The following is a 19,726-nucleotide window of genomic DNA, read 5'->3' on the forward strand; positions in this document are numbered from 1 at the left end:
AAACGGTGCTCTTTGGGCTGCCCAAAACCTGCTAGTCTTCAAGTGAAAAGAATTGTCCCTCACTGAGTTTGCAGATCGGCAGTCCCAAAGTTCAAGCCATGTGCTGAGGGATACACTAAAGCTTGAGGCAGCTATTGCAAAGGGCCATTAGGGAAAGGCCACAGTCTAAGGCCCCCCTGCCATAGAACACCAAGGGGCTTGGAATGAGGGTGTATGCTGTATGCATCAGAGAATGTCTGACATGAAATGTAAATGTATATTGTAAATATCCTCATAAGTGGAGTAAGGGACCTCAGAGTGCCACATATCATATTGAAAGAAATTGAACTGTATTACACTTTGTATTGCGCATAAAGTATTTATGGGCAGAGCTTTGCCCTTGTTGGACGGGGCGCCGCCCGCGATCGGGGCCAGACCACGATTTCACGCTGGCGGGCCAAGTAAGGCCCGCCCAGCATGAAATACATGCTGCAGTGCTCAGCACTGCCTGTGTGGGTGGGTGGAGGGGGGAAGGAGGGCGAGTGCGAACTGCGCGCATGTGGAGAAAAGCTCCCTGAGGCTCAAAGCTGCCTCGGGGAGATGAACGGCTTTGAAAATAAAAAATAAAGATTTTTAAAATGTTAGCAAACATGACCCCTCGTGTGACTCTGTCACTTGAGCAGGGACATGTTAGAAATTAGGATGAAGTTTTTTTTTCATTTTTTTTAATGAGGGATCAAAACCTCATCCTGCCCGTGGATGATGTTTCGTTAAAAATGCAAAAGCTGCCTGGCCTTTTTGCCTGCCCGCCAACGTAAGGCAACCGTAATGCAGAGAAAAATTTAAATCAATTCGATTGTTAATGGCCTTAATAGGCCTTTTAATTGTCAGTGGGCGCGCTGCCAATTCCCATGTGCGCCCGCTGACTGAAATATCGTGCGATGGCGTCGGGACGCTCACTGGACGTCATCGCACGTCATTTTACGCTCAAGCGGGTCAGGCACGCGCCCACCCGCTCAGCGAGAAATCCTGGCCTATGTTATTGCAAATTTGAACTGTTATGTGCTTTTACAAATTGTATGAATAAAGTATATTTTTTTAAATAAAAAAACTCTCAGTTGGAAATGACCAGTTTCTGCTGGGATACTCAGCCCGCACTGGTAGGGATACACACTCACAACTCTTACGCATTCTTCCTTTGTACATTGTGAAACACACATGGAAACACATTTTTCCAAAGTGTTTGGTAACACTCAGGAAGGAGAAGCTATAGTTGCTTCTTCTATATTCCCTTCTAGAACCAGTTGTGGCACCCCCATTGTTGTCCTGGCTGAGAAATGCACAAGAATGCTGACAGCATGTGAAAGAGAAAGGGTGTTTCAAGTTCTGGGTGGTGATCCTCCTGTCAGAATAATACAGTGGAGACAGGAGAGCCCTTTTATAAGCCTCACCAATGCAAAGAGGGGAGAACTTCAAGTCAAAGTTAACAGTTGCTAACAGCTTCAGCAAAGAGGCAACTAATGGATTTAATAGTTTGTAAGCATTTTTATAAATGCTTAAAAGAGGAACAAAGTGCTGAATGTGTAAGGATGACTCCAGTGAAAAAGCATTCGAAAAACAAGTAAGTAAAGTAGGTCTAAGGTGGAAGACAGCACAATAGAATGTAAATGAAGAAATCAGGTAGACAAAACAAGGGCTTTGCAGCTTCTGCTGCAGTCTCATCTACATTAGGAAGACCAGATATAGGTTGAATGAATGCTTCACTGAGCTTGATCCTGACCTTGCTTCCCCTACACTTTTAGCTTCAGTCCCCATTCTCACTCTCACTTTACCATCTTTGGCATCTCACATTGTTCTAGCAAACTTCAATGTAATCTCATGGAATACAATGTAATCTCACGGAACAGTCAAGTGATTCTATGGCCCCACGCTCAAGAGGGAGTGCAAATCAGATTAGGACTACAGCATTGCAGCTCTGATACCCCTAGCCATACTCAGGTGAGTACAGCTTCTCACTCTGAGCACAGAAGCATAAAATCACGCTTCATGTCTCATCTATTACTTTATCTTTGTTCCTGTGATCTAAGTATTGATATCAGGACTTCAGATCTTAGATTTACCATTCCAAGATTGATTTTGCTCAGTAGGTAACATTCTTCCATTGGGTGTATAGGTTGTGAATTCAATAATCACTCCCAAGACTTCAGCACAAGAACAAGACCAGTCAGTGTTCAGTGCAGTACTGAAAGACGTGATGTCCTTTGGATGACACAGCAAACCAACGCCCAGTTGGCTCTTTCAGTGGCTCAGAGAGAGGTTATTCGAAGAAAAGCAGGGAGGTCCGACATCCTGGCCAAGATTCCTCCCTCAGCCAATAGCACCAGAATGATTCACTGGTCATTTATTGGATTTCTATTGTGGAACATTACTGTGTCCAAATGGCTGCCACATTATAGAGAATTACAGCACAGCACAAAGTCACCACACATCTGGCCCTACTGGCCAATGCTGGTGTTTATACAGTACACGAGCTTCCTCCCACTTAATGATCTATTCCCAGTCTGCGTAATTGCAGTTCAAAGTAATCCATTATGTATAAAACACTTTGAAATGTTTCTGAGTTATGAGGAAGAAACATGTAAATATAGGCATTTCTTGTTTTTCAGTTGAGAACACAAAAATACAGGCTGATACTCCTAAGCATTACTGAGAGAGTGCTGCACTGTTAGAGGTGCTGTTTTCCAGATAAAACCTTAAGACCCATCTGCCCATCAATGGCATCATTTTGAAAATTAGTGCGGAGTTGTCCTTGGTGTCCTGGCTCAATATTTATTCCTTAATCAACATCACTAAAACAGATTATCTAGGCATTTGTGTATCACGTTGTTTGTGGGAGCTTACTGTATGTAAATTGGCTACCATGCTACAGCACAATAGCAACTACACATCAAAATGTACTTCATTGCCCATAAAGCACTTTGGGATATCCTGAGATCATTAACTATATGCAAGTCTTTTTTTCTTTTGTCCTGATTCTTCATTTATATCCCTTCCACCTTGGAGGTTTTCTTCTCACATTTTCTACTTTTAATGCCATGCAGCAATCTGACTGAGAGGCCTTTGCATGTCATCAACAATTTTTACCTCTAACATTTTAAATGCTATTAAAGCCTTTATAAAAGTAGGTAGCATGTCTGTATTCTTGCCCTTTACCTCCATTCTTTGGTCAGCCTGTAAAATGGATCTGTACTACATCATTTCTGGTAAAGGGTCTTCACCCTTTATTAACCTCTCTTTCCACTTTCAAAAGTCAATATACCTGTTTATTTCCTGTACTTTGTAATTGACTATTTTTAATTGCTCTGATTGACAAAGACTTTACCTGGAGTAGTATATTGACTTCATCCCATGTTTGCTGAAGGCCTCATTAGTCACAGTTGGTCATGTTTTAAATTCTATTAAATTAGTTAAATACTAAGTGCAAAGCTGCCTTATGATGCCATAAAGTGGCCACCGTTAAACCATAGAGTGATATAATTTTTTTTTAAAATCTGTGGAATCTGGGATCCTTTATAAAAAGACGAGTAAGTATATAGAGAATAAAAAATGAGCGAGATTATGAAAAATGCATGAGATTATGAACATGGTACTTCTCGATTAAAGCAAAGGCTGGGTATGTTGCAAAGCAGTTGCATATCAAGGAGTTGAGATGAAGTTTCACCCCACAAGAGTGAAATTTGAAACTCAGTCCTGCTTTTTTCCTTTCTGAAGCTGGAGATTGTGGGGGAGGGGTAATTCTTTTTATCAATAGCAGATGCCTTGACAAACAGCAAAACATGTCATGTTCCAGTGATCCAGGCATTTAGTTTGAACTCATATACAGTAGTATCACATGACTTGAACAGCATAATTTATTGTATGCTACAGTGGAATGTTAAGTATTTTCTCTGTGTTTATATGTTATACACTTAAGATGTTTTGATTATGTCACAAATAATAAGAGCAAAAATTGAACCAGTTACAGTTATCAGAACCCAATATTACAGTCTAGAAGTCCAGTACCACCTAGAAGGCAGCAGTCGCATGGGAACACTATCACCTGCAAGTTCCCCTCCAAGTCACGCACCATCCTGACTTGGAAATGTATCACTGATCCTTCATCATTGCTGGGTCAACAGCCTGGAACTCCCTCCCTAACAGCACTGTGGTGTTGCCACAACAACTGCAATGTTTCAAGAACGCAGTTTATCGCCACCATCTCAAGGATAATTAGGGATTGACTTTAAATGCTGGTCTTGCCAGCAACGCCCACATCCTGTAAACAAAAAAAAGACCAGCAAATATCCTAAACTATCATTGATTGTAAAGGTATAATTGAAATATCAGGGCTATGTAATTATTATACTATCTACACAACTGGTGCTGCCAGATAACTCATGAATGAGCACCACAACTTGGTTATGGTGGCGATGCTCTTTAGTAACAGATTGATGCACGTGTTTCACAAGTAACCCATACCCACCAGTGCTCCTGCCTTTGGTATATGGGCCTAGAAATATAGGCATAGGAAACAATCAGGGAGAGTCAGCGATAGTGGTGGGTAGAGCAAGGAACAAGGATTGGGGGAGAGAGTGAGGAACCGCCAACAATCTGAGAGGAGAACTCAGCAGGGATAGGGAGGACGTGGGAGCAATCTGGAGGGAAGGGACAATGTTTGAGGGGGAGTGGGAGGAGTAAGAGACAGGGTTCTGGGGGGATGAGGGGCAGCAATTGGGGAAAGGGAGTGAGAACAACCAGGGGATAGACAGGAATTCAGGGAGGATGCAGATGTGAATGGGAGGGAGGAACAGCAACAAGGCAGAGAGGGAACAATGAAAATTGGGTGGAAAAGAAGGAGCTGGCAGTAGCCGGCATTCTTTTAATGTAAGGCTGGGTGGAGCAGTCCTACATGTTTGCTTGGCACCAACTGTCCCAGGCCAAACCAGTATTACGGTGGGGATCTTAAACAAATATCAAGCCTCCTGTTTGCATATGGAAAAGGTCCAAGCCCTTTCAAACATGGGAACTGCAGGCTGACCAATATGGCAGCCAGCACACTTTTAGCTCGTAATGCACGTGCTTCCTGTCTGCCATCTTAGAAGCTTAGGAGACCATTTAATTCCTGAAAACTGGTGCTGCACAGCCAAATATCTAGGCCAAAATATTTTTCCTATTGGCTCCTTGTAGAATCTAGATAGGTGTTTAATCTGTTTACATAAAACAGTAGGCCAAATCTTCCGGTCTCCGGATCGTCAGGTGCCAGACATAGGATCCAAGGTGCACGTCAGGACCTTGTGGAAGTTCTGATGCGCTGACCTCCATGGGATTTGCCCAGGAAGTTTGAACTTCCGATGGTCAGTTCCCCTGCTCCCTGGGACTCTACGTGAATGCCTCTGAATCTGAGTTAGTGTCGGCAACTTTGGACAGTTCGAGGTACTCATCTGAATAATTACTCAGGAAATGTTAGACAGGAAAAATGCAATCTTAACTCCTGAGTAACTCCACAACTGACCTCCCCCCACCACCACCCTCAAATCACTCTCACTGAGCCACCAACTTGCCCCTCAGTACCCCTTCTACCCCCATGGCTCCTCAACTACCACATGACCTTCCTGCCCCCCCCCCACCCCCGACCGATTACCCCCCCCCCCCCCAACCCCCACCGATCCAACCTGACTAGCCCCCGACCTGACTACGCTCCCGAACCTGGCCTACCTGCCACCCTACCCACCTGCCACCTCAACCATCTGCCATCTTCCTCATCTACCAGTTCATGCACCTGCCACCCTGTTCACATTCCACCTCGTTCACCTGCCAATTCACACACCTTCCACCCTACCTGCCTGCTTCCACCAGCTTACCCACCTCATCCAACCTACCCGGTTTCCTCGCCCGCCTACCCACCCTATTACCCTACACAATCACTCATTCATCTACTCACCCATTCACCAACATTCATCCGTTCATCCATTTACTAACATTCAAACTGGACCTTTAAACTTAACATACAGCAGTTAGTGTTGTAAAAGGGGCATGTGTTCTGTCTTCCCCCTGACTCTATTCAGCTGTAATAGACCTCTCTGAGGAACTCTGTGCTCCGCATTTCTTGGAAAGTCAGGCTCGGAAGATCCGGCAGGAAATGTGGACCAGCATTGAGATGCTGATTGCCGTTCCTCAGAAGATCCAGGCCATTGTTTTGGATCTAAAATATGTAGTGATCGACTGTTCTTTGAAGGCCACAAGATAACTTCAGATAAAGAAAGTTTTTTGGTCCATTTGATCTCCTCTTTCCAAACTAAAAACCCTTCATTCCCCTTATTACAGCATCTGCCTATTTCTAAAATGAGCCCAGGGTTCTGTTATCCCATACCAATCATTGATCCCCTCTAGTATCAGACTATCTGCTTACATAAGCGCCAAAAAAGCTAAAAATACACAATGCGTCTGTCAGCGTTTGTAAAGAGAAAATCAGGTTATTGTTTCATTTCTGAGAAAATCTACATAGCCAAATGTTTTCTTTTTGTGGATGTTGAACAGCTTGCTGTGTGTTTCCAGCTTTTACTTTTATTTGTATTTTCTCACATCTGCCCTTTACAACCTTCTGTACATCAAATGTACCATCTAAATGAATGCAACAGTGTTTGCTAGATTATATTTTTTAACCAAAGGGAACAAATGTAGTATGTTTTGGTAAATGTTTACAATCACTGACCTTGCTAAACCATTTCATAATTCTGCGCCCATGTTAAAATGATCAGTATTAAAGTGATACACAAAAATTTATGTCAATAAATGAACACTATTCTACATGGTGATTGTTCAATAATTTAGGAAAAATATTGGTAACTGCGTGAAAATGTCCTTTTTTAAACAAAGCAACTGCTTTGGTCATTAATATCAAAGTAGAGTTTAGATAATGAGAGGTGATCTCATTGAAGCATATAAGATTCTGAAGAAGCTTGATAGGGTCGTCGCTGAGAAGTTGTTTCCCCTGGCTGGCGAATCTGGAACACGGGCTCCATCTCATGATAAGTGGCTTATCTTTTAGGACTGAAATGTGGATGATTTACTTCACCTGGGGTTGTGAATCTTTGGGATTTTCTACCCCAGACAGTTGTGGATGCTCCATCTTTGAATATATTTAAGGCTGAGATGGACAAATATTTTGGTGTCTCAGAGAATCAAGGGATATGGGAGCTGGTAGGAAAATGGAGTTAAGGCTGAAGATCTTATTTTATCTGTTCTCATTTATTTTGTTCTTATATTAGTGCATGTGCATGAGCAGTTGGGAATCGTTGTCAACCACCTGAACAGTGTTCTGTATTCTATTCTTCAGCAACCTTCACCTGCAAGGTGTTGATGACCCTGCTGAGCGATGTGAAATTTGGAGAAATGGCCTCGTACAAGGAGCTTGCAGCAATGGCAGGCAATTCAAAAGCAGCGAGGGCTGTGGGAGGAGCCATGAGAGCTAACCCTGTAAGTTGACATCAGTAGCTGAAATAATGAAAAACCATGATACCAATAATTGTACTATCATATTTTGTACCAGACCATCTTGGTTACTGAAATGGTACCATTATAATTGCAAGTTCAGATAATTGAGAGGATGTGTTTTAGGCATTATTAATAAACATATTTGTCATTTAGATCCATAGGGATAATTTTGAATATGTGCGCTCCTGCAAGGGAGCCTTGCCATGTCAGGAAAATGTGGATGCAGTCCCCGCCATTTTCTGTCCATTATCATTAATGATAGAGGTTCATAGAGAGCTTGTTCATGACGTGTGCTCCAGACTGGTGAGACTCTGTTGGCAGCTCACCTTCATAAAATTTACCTTTGCCATCCGCTAACATCCATGCAATGTTTGAAAAATGGAGAAAATAACATTTCAGATTAATCTTTCTGGAGGCAAATTTATGTTGCGTAGGTAATGATAACATATGTATGAATTCCTCCAGCGACCCAGGTAGCGAACACAATTCATAATTGAACCACGACAAACCAGAAGAGTGTAAATCTGTGTCTGTGCTGAGTTAACTATCTCGGCCAGGCTGACATAAAGATAAAAACAAAAAGCTAAAAGCTACTGCGGATGCTGGAAATCCAAAACAAAACAAAAACAGAATTACCTGGAAAAACTCAGCAAGTCTGGCAGCATCGGCGGAGAAGAAATCAGTTAACGTTTCGAGCCTCCATGGCCCTTCGGCAGAACTGCAGCATAGTTTCAACAAGGGAGAAATATAAATTGGTTTAAGGTGGGGTGGGGGGGAGGGGGGGGAAAGAGACACATTGAGGGTGTGGTGTGAGCAGATAATCCAAAGATGTCACAGACAAAAGGGTCAAAGAGGTGTTGAAGGTGGTGGTCTTTGTCTGAGAAAAGTGCTAATTAAGAATGGAAAACAGGATATTCAAAGTACAGCTCTAGTGGGGGTGGGGTGGAAAGACTAAAGGTTTTAGTTTTAGATTTAAAAATAATGGAAATAGGTGGGGAAAGAAGAATCTATATAAATTATTGAAAAAAAACGGGTGGGGGGGGGAAAAGAAACGGGGTGGGGATGGGGGGAGGGGGAGTTTAAGATCTGAAGTTGTTGAATTCAATATTCAGCCCAGAGGGCTGTAAAGTGCCTAGTCGGAAGATGAGGTGCTGTTCCTCCAGTTTGCGTTGGGCTTCACCTCATCTTCCGACTAGGCACTTTACAGCCCTCTGGGCTGAATATTGAATTCAACAACTTCAGATCTTAAACTCCCCCTTCCCCCATCCCCACCCCGTTTCTTTTCCCCCCCCCACCCGTTTTTTTTCAATAATTTATATAGATTCTTCTTTCCCCACCTATTTCCATTATTTTTAAATCTAAAACTAAAACCTTTAGTCTTTCCACCCCACCCCCACTAGAGCTGTACTTTGAATATCCTGTTTTCCATTCTTAATTAGCACTTTTCTCAGACAAAGACCACCACCTTCAACACCTCTTTGACCCTTTTGTCTGTGACATCTTTGGATTATCTGCTCACACCACACCCTCAATGTGTCTCTTTCCCCCCCCCCCTGCCACCTTAAACCAATTTATATTTCTCCCTTGTTGAAACTATGCTGCAGTTCTGCCGAAGGGCCATGGAGGCTCGAAACGTTAACTGATTTCTTCTCCGCCGATGCTGCCAGACTTGCTGAGTTTTTCCAGGTAATTCTGTTTTTGTTCAGCCAGGCTGACATTTGTTATAGGTGCCTTCCTGCCCCTGGACGAATGGGGATGAAAAACCAACCAAGCGATTGTGCTCCTTCGCTTTTTTCTGGTTCCTGCTGCAAAGTCCCCACATAAGGTTGTTAGAATCCAATCTGGCTATCTACATGCACATATAACTTGCACATGAAGTATGACTGGATAGATAGCTGGATCCCAGCTGAAGCCAGTGTCTTCAGGAGAGGGGAAAAAGAGGGAGAAAGTTGCCATTAAAAAAAATTAAGTACAAACAGAAAGACTGTGTTTTCTATGAGTAGAATCTGTACAGAAACTACAGGCATGAACCTCAATGGCCAAACTATACAAAGTTTCTTCCCTCCAATCCACACACACAGGCACACACTCTGCTCTTTGTCCATTTAGGTCTCCTAATGTTGTATCCCACTGGGAGAACATAATTGCCTACCGCTGTTATCTTGTTTATTTTCAAATGAGCTTGACGTAACTTTTGAACTAACCTTATGCTAAATCTCAAATTCTAAATTCATGCAAATCCACTCAAACATGCAGAGAAAACAGGCAGAGCCAAAAAAATGGCCATCAGCTGTCAATCCACAATAGCCAGCACACGCTTCCATACTCAAATGTTTCAACTCTTACTTCTCTGCACTGAGCAGGCAGAAAGTTTTCTTTACTTTTTTACCCAGTTCCTGCACAGCAGGCAGGGAAAGATTGAAGGAAAATCAGCATGCATGAGTGGCTGAGGCCAGCAGCAGTAATATTTTTTCCCCATCTCACAGCTCATGAAACTGCATAGTACAGAGGGTATGAAAGTGGGCATCAGATTCAGCCAATTCTACACTAGCTAAAGTATTGGATGGGAGACTGCTGTTTAGTTATAGTCAATGGTACTCTGTAATCAGATGACACAAAGTGTACTTTTGTAAGGTGGGATTGGCCCTGGCAGTTTTACCTCATTGCCCTTTTCCCCCCAGTGCAGTGCTGTATAATCATACAGTGCTCGATTCAAAAACCCAACTCAGAACTGGCAAAGGTTTCTTTCTGAGGGAAGGGAAGTTTCAATATCTGTTAAATCATGTCTTCAAGCCAACAACACTGCGGTTAGAATTCCAAGACTTAACTATGAGATCTCCCAGGCCAGCATCATATAATAATAAGTTTTAAAGGATAGAAATGATTGAAAACTGTCTTTATTTATTCTATTTTGTGTCACAAAATGTTTCTATACTCGAGCAGCTCATCATGCTGTTGCACTATTGTATTGCACAGGAAACAGAAATACCATCTTCTATTTAAAATGTTCTGTAAAGTGAATAACGTTATAGTCAAATATGACAAAATATCTCATTAAATATGGCAGAATTTATGATAAAGTAAACATAACTAGAGTACGTTGTTAAAGTATGTGAATGCCTTCTGCAGTGCATATCCTGAGCACTGTATGAGTGCAATCTTCTAAGAAAATTACACAGCATCTAAACATACAAAAGACAGGTATATGTTAGGGATCTTTCATCAGATCATCCGTTCTGCCTATTTCCAACATTTTCAGTTTTTGTTTTCTAATTTCAAACATTCACAATCTTTTTGTAGAATAATGGAAATTTCGAGGCAGAAGGTGCCATTTGGCCATTATGCTTGAACTGTTGCTACTGTCCCCACAGGAGCTATCTATGCTAATCCCATTTTCCTAAGTAGCCTTTAATATTTTCATTTTCAAATTTAATTCTCTCTTAAAATAGTGTTAGTCACAACATTCATTAGCTACTTATGAGAGAACATTACATTTAAAATTAGTATGCCTTGTGCCCATTTTCTCAGACATAAAATGGGTGCAAAGCATCACTTTAGCAGTGGAACATCCTGCGTCCAATCTGCATAGGCATTGCGACTGCAACCAAATTTGTGTGGCCGATTTGTTAAGCATTCAGCACACCTAAAACAGGCATTAACCCCAATGAATATGTAGAATAACGGCCTGATATGTGTTAAAGGACACCTTTAGTCACTGAGACCTGCCCCGTTCAGGATTCCTCAATGGTCTCCGCTGCCACCAACCAAAGGTAAGTTTTTGAAAGTTTTAAAAACTGAGGATTTCTCCCTCTAACACACTCTCAGGCAGTCAGTTACACTCCCAATCCTTTCTGGGTGAAAATATTTCTCCTCAACTCTCCTCTTATCCTCCTACCAATTCCTTCACCTGGTTATCTACGTTTCCTAGTTATTGACCTGTCTAACCACTCTATCTCAGCATTTTACAATTTTATACACCTTAATTAAATCTGTGCTCACCACCTCTGTTCCAAAGAAAGTAACCCCAGCCTGTCCAATCTTTCCTTAGAGCTACAATTCCCCATTCACCCCTGTACCTTTCTCTGATGCAACCACATCCTTCCTGTAATTCAGTGACCAGAATTGTATGCAGTACTCTAGCTGCGACCTAACTAGTGTTATTCAGTTCTAGTATAACCTCTCCACTCAAAGAAAGTATCCCAAATGCATTTTTTTAACCACCTATTGACCTATCCTGCTACTTTCAGGGATCTGTGGACATGCATTCCAAGGCTCCTTTGTTCCTCTGCATTTCTCAGTATTCTATCATTTATTGTGTATTTCCTTGCCTTGTTTACCCTCCCAAATGCATTACCTCACACTTCTCCCATTTGAATTCCATTCTTCTGCCCACCTGACCAATCCATTAATATCTCCCTACAGTCTTACAGATTTCTTCCTCACTTTTACCACACTGCAGATTTTTGTATCATCCGCAAACATCTTAATCATGCTGCCTACATTTAAGTCTATAGCACTGAAAAGCAAGGGACATAGGATTGAGCCCTGCAGAACCTCACTGGAAATAGCCTTCCAGTCACAAAAGCACCAATTAACCAATACCCTTTTACATCTTTCCACTGAGCCAATTTTAGATCCAACTTGCCACTTTCCTTTGGATCCCATTGGCTTTTACTTTTCTGAGCAGTCTGCCATGTGGGACCTTGTCAAAGGCCTTGTCAAAATCCATGTGGACTACATCAACTGCGTTATCCTAATCGGACCCTTGTTTCCAAGTCAAAATTCGGTCAAATTAGTCAGAGACAATCTTCCCTTAACAAATCCATGCTGACTGTCCTTGATTAATTCATGCCTTTTAAATGATGATTAATAATGTCCCTCAAATTTTTTTCCAATAATTTGCTGACTGCCAAGGTTAGGCTGACGAACCTGTCATTATTTAGACTATTCCTTTTTTAAACACTAGAACAACGCCAGCAGTCCTCCAGTCTTCCAGTACCATTCCTGTAGCCAGAAACGATTGGAAATGATGGTCAGAGCCTGCCCTATTTCCACCCTTGCTTCTCTTAGCCTAGGATGCATTTCATCAGGGCCAAGTATTGATCTACTTTCAGAGATGTTAAATCCTTTAATGTTTCCTTTCTTACTATGTTCCTTCCATTAAATACTTCATGCTCATCCTTCATATCTACAATGTCTGCACTAATCCCCCCATGCCCTACTTTTTGTGAAGAGTAACACAAGGGCTGGATTTACATACCTGAGGAGAATCAGGAGTCAGGAAATTTCCTGAAATTGTGATCATGCCTCATATGCAGGAATGCCAGCCGATAGGATTTTCATCCTGGAGTAGACAGGCTGAAGCGGATATAGAAGCAGGTTAATTCAGAGACAGCCAGGTTAAAAGACCAGCCTCCATTCACAGAGACATTAGTCGAGTTCTGGAGACCAGTTCTCATGCCCTTCCTACCTCCCCTCAGCTCCATTACCCCCTCACATCCCATACCCCCCTCAGCACTCCTTACCCCAATACCTACCCAAACACCCAACTTATTCACCCAATATTAATTATAAACAGAACTCACGAGCCCTACAATAACATTTGGAAGTCTTTGAAAAGCTCATAAATCTGTCAAAGTAAGCAAACCATTATTGAACAGCCGCTTAAAAGCAATCAGCCTTTTCAGAAGCTCATAACTCTGTCAAAATAAACAAGGTCGCATTCCCCCGGACAGCTGTGTAAACAAACTCTCTTGAGCAGAATCTATGAGCACCTTTGAAGACAGCCAGAATATCAGCCATCTGACAATGCTTTAAAGTAACCAAACAGATAGTGAGCTGAACTTCAAGGAAAAAGTGAAAGCAATAGGGACATTTCACACACAATTGGATTTCAAACTGGGCAAACCTTTCAAAATTGTGCAAGCAGAATAGCACTTTATCCATGGATAATCTACTTTAATGCTTCTGAAGACTTCACCATGTTCTCTTGATACCATGCCAATTATTAGAAGCCACAACCGGCGCCACATTATTTAATGTCACTTACCTTCATAAATCAAAGGATTATCATCACTCACTGTAGTAAAAACATATGTAACTTATGTTACAGCATTTCATAATGACATGTCAAGTAGGTAATACTTTTTGTACTTGCCTTTCATACAGTTATTACCTGCAAACAATGGTTCACAACACCTCTATGCTGGTGTGATTTATGTTGCCTTCAAAACCCACCCACCACCATAGTGAAAGTTTCGAAATGCCCATTTCCACAATAACACTGGTAACGTTGAGAAAGCAGGTGGTGGACCCCCAACCCGCCCCCTTTCCTGCACTGATGAAAATTGCTGGCACTGGAAATAGGGGCGGAAATCCCGGATCTGTTTTTAAAGCCCACCATTGCACTTGGGCTCAGCGTTGGGACGGAAAAATTCAGCCCCAAGTATTTGTTAAGAACGATGCCCATGTCTTCCAAACACTGGTTACCTTTTTGGCTTCTAATGGGAAATGCACTCCTCATAGTTCACCTCTTGCTCTTTATGTATTCATTTATTTAGGTGAGGTTCGAGAACCAATTTCTATCGATCCACAAGCCTCTTGCTTCAGACATGTACAATCCTCACACTGCCAAATCTGGGCCTCAAAGCAGACCCAGATTAATTTCTACATCTGAATATCCTAATAACTTTCCACTTGAAAACTTTATTCTACCCACCCCTTTATGCTTCTCATGTTGGTGTTACATTACCTCAGTTTGTGTTACATTATTACTGGTTCGCCAACCAGTGGCAATATCTATTTACTACTTTATTTAAAGACTGGCACCTAGATTTATACCCAAAATGAAATAAAGGCTGATGTTATGTGAAAGTTATTTTGTTTAAACTTTTATGTGGATTTGTGCTTCGCATGTCATGATGGTCAGCATATTGTTAGACCTGTCGGGCTCTCTCTTCCATCACATGTCCTTTATCTTTTGGATTTGTCTTTGGGTGTCAGCCTTGAGCTGTTGGAATGCTGGCATCTTGACTTGCGACCTTGGGTTGTTCTGCCAGGCAATGAAGGCTGCTCGTTTTTGTTCCAGGAGTTCACATATGTCAGCATTGTCCTCTTCAAACCAGTTCTGATGATGATGATGCTTGAACCCAATGGTCTGGAAACAGGAGCCTAATACGGCTAGCTTTATTTGATCTCACTGTTCTGAGATGCATGCGCGAAGATTGTCCAGGTTGGTTGTGAGCTGCACTAGGAATTTCTCTCATCAATTGGGATGCTTTAGGGCTGATCTTCTTCCCCTTAGTCTGTTGAGTCTTGCAATGTCTTGGTGCTAGGTGGATGTTCATCACCAATCAAACAAGTTGATGATCTGTCCAGCAAACATCAGTCCTCCGCATGGATCAAGTGGTACAAGCATCACTTAGCTCCTTGACTCAAACAGTGACATAATCTTTGAGGTGCCAATAATCCACGATGCCTCTATGTGATTTTGTGTTGTCCTTCTGGCGGAAGAGGTGTTTGTATAACGAGGCCATGCTGAGCACACTTTGTCAGCAACTGGGCATCATTTACATTAGCTTTGCCCACCCCATTTTTCCCAGTGGTTCCTCTCCATCGGAGTCACGGCCAACCCTGGCATTAAAGTCCTGCAGAAGGATGATCTTTTCTTCTTTTGGGATGGCATTGAGGGCCTTATGAAAGTCAGATTAGAACCTTTCTTGACATCTTCATTGAAGTCCAGGATCGGGACGTAAGCACCGATGATGGTGCATATTGGTTACAGCTGAGCTGTAGGTGAAATGCCATGAGTCTTTCATTTATACAATTAGGGGGTTCTGACAGTGCATCCCAGATCCCATTCCGAATGGAAAAACCAACTCCGTGGACATGAGGATCACTGTCAGCCTTTCCAGTAGAAGGTGTACCCCCTGCTTGTTCCTTCAGCTGCCCTCGCTAGGAAGGCTGGTCTCACTGAGGCCGACAACGTCAATTTGAAGTCTTGATAGTTCACATAATCCAATTGCAGTTCTTCTTTCCAGACAGCCACTCTTGAGATTATTCAGGTGTGTTTTAACATTCCAAGTTGCAAAATTTAAGGTTTTCTTTCTTTGACCCGCGAAGATGATGATCCCGCAGGGTGTGTCTCCAGCCAGGAGAAAGTGGGATACCCGATTTTTAGGGCAACTTTTCTGGCCCCCCTCCCTATTTGGGATGAGCAGAGTGTAACCTGAAGAGGATTATTCAGTCAGATAGTGCTGCCCAAAGACACCTCTGTGACAACACAGGTGTCCAATGAGCTTCATGCATCTGTCGCCTATGTGCAGATTCTTGACCAGAGACTCCCATGTTCACAGCCAGTTCTCCATCGCCAGAGGACTTGATAAATGGACCCTGGGAGAGGGGGAGGTAGTGGCATAGTGGTATTGTCACTGGACTAGTAATCCAGAGACCCAGGGTAATGCCCTGGATATCCAGGTTTGAATGCCTCCAAGGAAGATGGTGAAATTTGAATTCAATAAAAATCTGGAATTTAAAGTCTAATCTGGAATTAGACTTTAAACGTCTAATGCTGACGATGAAACCATTGTAAATTGTCAGGAAAAACCCAGCCTACATGTTACTCCAGATCTGGCCTACATAAGACTCCAGATTCACGGCAATGTGGTTGACTCTTAAATGCCCTCTGAAATAGCCTAGCAAGCCACTCAGTTCTCAAGGGCAATTAGGGATGGGCAATAAATGCTGGCCAAGACAGTGACGTATCCATCCCATGAACAAATGAAAAAAGGTCAGAATTGGGGATGTTCACTGATGATTGCACAATGTTCAGCACCATTCACGACTCCTCAGATACTGAAGCAGTCCATGTCCAAATGCAGCGAGACATGGCCAATGTCCAGGTTTGGGCTGACAAGTAGCAAGTAACATTTGTGCCACACAAATGCCAGGCAGCAACTACTTCCAACAAGAGAGGATCCAACCCCTTGACATTCAATGGCATTACTATCGCTGAATCCCCCACAAGCAACATCCTGAGGGTTACCATTGACCAGAAACTGAACTGGACTAGCCACATAAATACTGTGGCTACAAGAGCAGGTCAGAGGCCAGGAATCCTATGACAAGTAACTCACCACCCAACTCCCAAAGCCTGTCCACCATCTACAAGACACAAGTCAGGATTATGATGGAATACTCTCCACTTGCCTGGATTAGTGCAGCTCCAACAACACTCAAGAAACTTGACACCATCCAGGACAAAGCAGCCTGCTTCATTGACACCCCTTCCACAAACATTCACTCCCTCCCTCCATCACCGATGCACATTGGCAGCAGTGAGTACCATCTACAAGATGAATTGCAAGAACTCACCAAGCCCCCTTAGACAGCACCTTCCAAACCCATGATCGCTACCATCTAGAAGTACAAGGTCAGCAGATACATGGGAACACCGTCACCTGGATGTTCTCCTCCAAGTCACTCACCATCCCGATTTGGAAATATGTCGCCATTCCTTCACTCTCTCCGGGTCAAAATCCTGGAATTCACTCCTCAACAGCACTGTGGGTGCACCTACACCACCGGACTGCAGCAGTCCAAGAAGGCAGCTCACCACCACCTTCTTAAGGGCAATTAGGGATGGACATTAAATGTCGGCCTAGCCAGCAATGCCCACACCCCATAAATAAAAAAAACCCTGGAAGAAGCCTGTTTGTTTAACATGGGTGCCTTGGGGCCACATCATCTTGACTGACTGGTGGTCAGATTTCAGTGACGTGTCGAATCCTGATGACTGGGACAACCTCACTGCTACTGCCTTCTTTTGTGTTCACAGTCAGTGAGACACAGAGTCTTCCTTATTCTATTCTGCCGTTAAGCACATTTGGACCGCACTTTGTCTGGCAGTTCTCCTCCAACCTTGCCACCGTGGATGGCCCTACCAGGAGCAAGGAGTTCCTGAAAGCATCATTCAAGGGATTGCTAGAATACACAAGTTTCACCACAATATCAATGTAGCAATCCATGGAAGGTTAAGAAAGAATGTACTTGCATTGGAGGCAGTGCAATAATAGTATTGCCCTGTGATGAGAGGCTTGAGTTTAGAAGAATGAGAGGTGGTCTCACTGAAACATCCAATATTATGAAGGGACTTGACAAGTAGCTACTGAGAGGTTTTTTCCCCCCCTAAAACAAGGGGGCACAGTTTCAGGATAAGGGGCCAACCATTTAGGACTGGGATGAGGAGCATTTTCTTCACTCAATGGGGTTGTGAATCTTTGGGATCCTGTAACCCAGAGGGTTGTGGATATGCCAATGTTAAACATGGGAGCAGGAGCAGACCATTCAACTCATCAAGCCTGCTCTGCCATTCAATTAGATTATTGCTGATCATCTACCTCAACGCCACTTTCCCGCACTATCCCCATAGCCCTTGATGTCATTAGTATCCTTTTGAACATGCTCAATAATTGAGCTTCCACAGCCCTTGTGGTGGAGAATTCCAAAAATTCACCACCCTCTAAGTGAAGAAAGTCCTAAATGGCCTGCCTCTTGTTCTGAGACTGTGCCCTCTGGTTCTAGACTCACCAGCCTGGAGAAACACCCTATCTACATTTATCCTATCACGCCCTCTAAGAATTTTGTACGTTTCAACAAAATCTCCTCTCATAAAATTCTTTTATATTAAGGTCACTATTTCCTAAAGGCTCGTTTACAGCAAGGTTGGTTAATTAACCCTTTCTCATTACATAATACTAAATCTAAGATAACCTAATCCATAGTTATTTCTGTTATTCAATGTAATCCTCCAGAAGTCCATCTCATACACACTCCAGGAATTCATCCTCCACAGCATTAATGCTAATTAAGTTTATGCAGTCTATATGTAAATTGAAGTCACCCATTATTACTGTATTTCTCATTTTACATACAGCTCTAATTTCCTGAATTATATTGTGCTCAAAGTTACCACTACAGTTTGGTGGCCTATAAACAACCCTCAGCCAACGTTTGCTGCCTGTTGCTGTTTCTTAGCTCCACCCAAACTGATTCTACCTTTATCCTTCAGTCTCACTAATGTACTGATCTCATCCCTTATTAAGAGCGCTATTCCACCTCTTTTCCTTTTTGTGTATCCTTCCTAAATGACAAATATCCAGTTCCCAGTCTCTGTCACCCTGTAACCATGTCTCCATAATGACAATTAAATCATAACCATTTACCTCAATTATGTCTTCAAATTATCTACCTTATTGCAAATGCTCCATTCATTCAGATAGAGTGCCCTTAACTTTGTCTTTTTAAACATTATTCCACATTCTGGTCCTATTTGATGCTTGTCTTCGCCTTGTCTGCCTTCTAATTTCATCTTCTAATTTTCTACTTCCTGTTACCATATTGCTTCCCTCCAATCTCAGTTCCCTCTCATGTTTCCATCTCCCTGCTAATCAAGTTTATGTCCTCACCAACAACACTAGAAAATCTCCCTAGAATCAGCCCCAATGCCTCAGAAATCTGATGCCCACCCTCCTACACCAATGCTCCAGCTACGTGTTTAATCGCTCCATCCTCCTATTCTTATGCTGACTAGCATGTGACATTGTGAGTAATCCTGAGATTACTGCTTTTGAAGTCCTGCTTTTTGATTTCTTTCCTAACTCCCTCAAATCTGCTTTCAGAACCTCATCCCTCTTCCTACCTATGTGGTTGGCACCAATGTGGACCATGACCTCTGGCTGTTCATTCTCCCCCAGAAGAATGTCCTGCAGTCACTCTGTGACATCCTTGACCCTGGCACCAGGGAGGCACGTCCTGAAGTCACATCTATGGTCACAGAAATGCCTGTCTGTTCCCCTAACTAACGAATCCTCTATCACTATGGCTCTTTCACTCTTCTTCCCCGCCCCCCCCCGTGCAGCTGAGCCACCCGTGGTGCCATGGGCCATGTACTCCCCTGAGGAACCATCACCCTCACTAGTATCAAAAATGGAAAACTGTTTAGCGAGCAAGATCGACTCACGGGTATCCTGCGCTACCTACCTGGTTCTCTTAGACTGCCTGGTGGTCACCCACCCCTCCCTGCATGCTCCTAAACTGCGGTGTGACCACCTTCCTAAACATGCTACCCACATAATTCTCTACCTCACGGATGCACCACAGTGACTCTAGCCGCCACTCGACTTCCAAAACCCAAAGCTCAAGCTTCTCAAGCTTC

General features: G+C 42.9%; 1 protein-coding gene across 3 annotated transcripts in view; it reads left to right on the top strand.

Moving 5' to 3' along the window:
* Positions 1-19,726, top strand: part of LOC144694453 (methylated-DNA--protein-cysteine methyltransferase-like) — a 388,079-nt gene that overhangs the window by 348,862 nt on the left and 19,491 nt on the right. For all 3 annotated transcript variants that reach the window (XM_078564883.1, XM_078564884.1, XM_078564886.1), the window contains one exon: positions 7,355-7,494. In XM_078564883.1, coding sequence (XP_078421009.1) covers positions 7,355-7,494 — 140 coding nt within the window. The remainder of the gene's footprint in view (positions 1-7,354; positions 7,495-19,726) is intronic.

The sequence above is a fragment of the Cetorhinus maximus genome, chromosome 20, assembly GCF_964194155.1.
Source record: "Cetorhinus maximus chromosome 20, sCetMax3.hap1.1, whole genome shotgun sequence".
Taxonomy (NCBI): domain Eukaryota; kingdom Metazoa; phylum Chordata; class Chondrichthyes; order Lamniformes; family Cetorhinidae; genus Cetorhinus; species Cetorhinus maximus.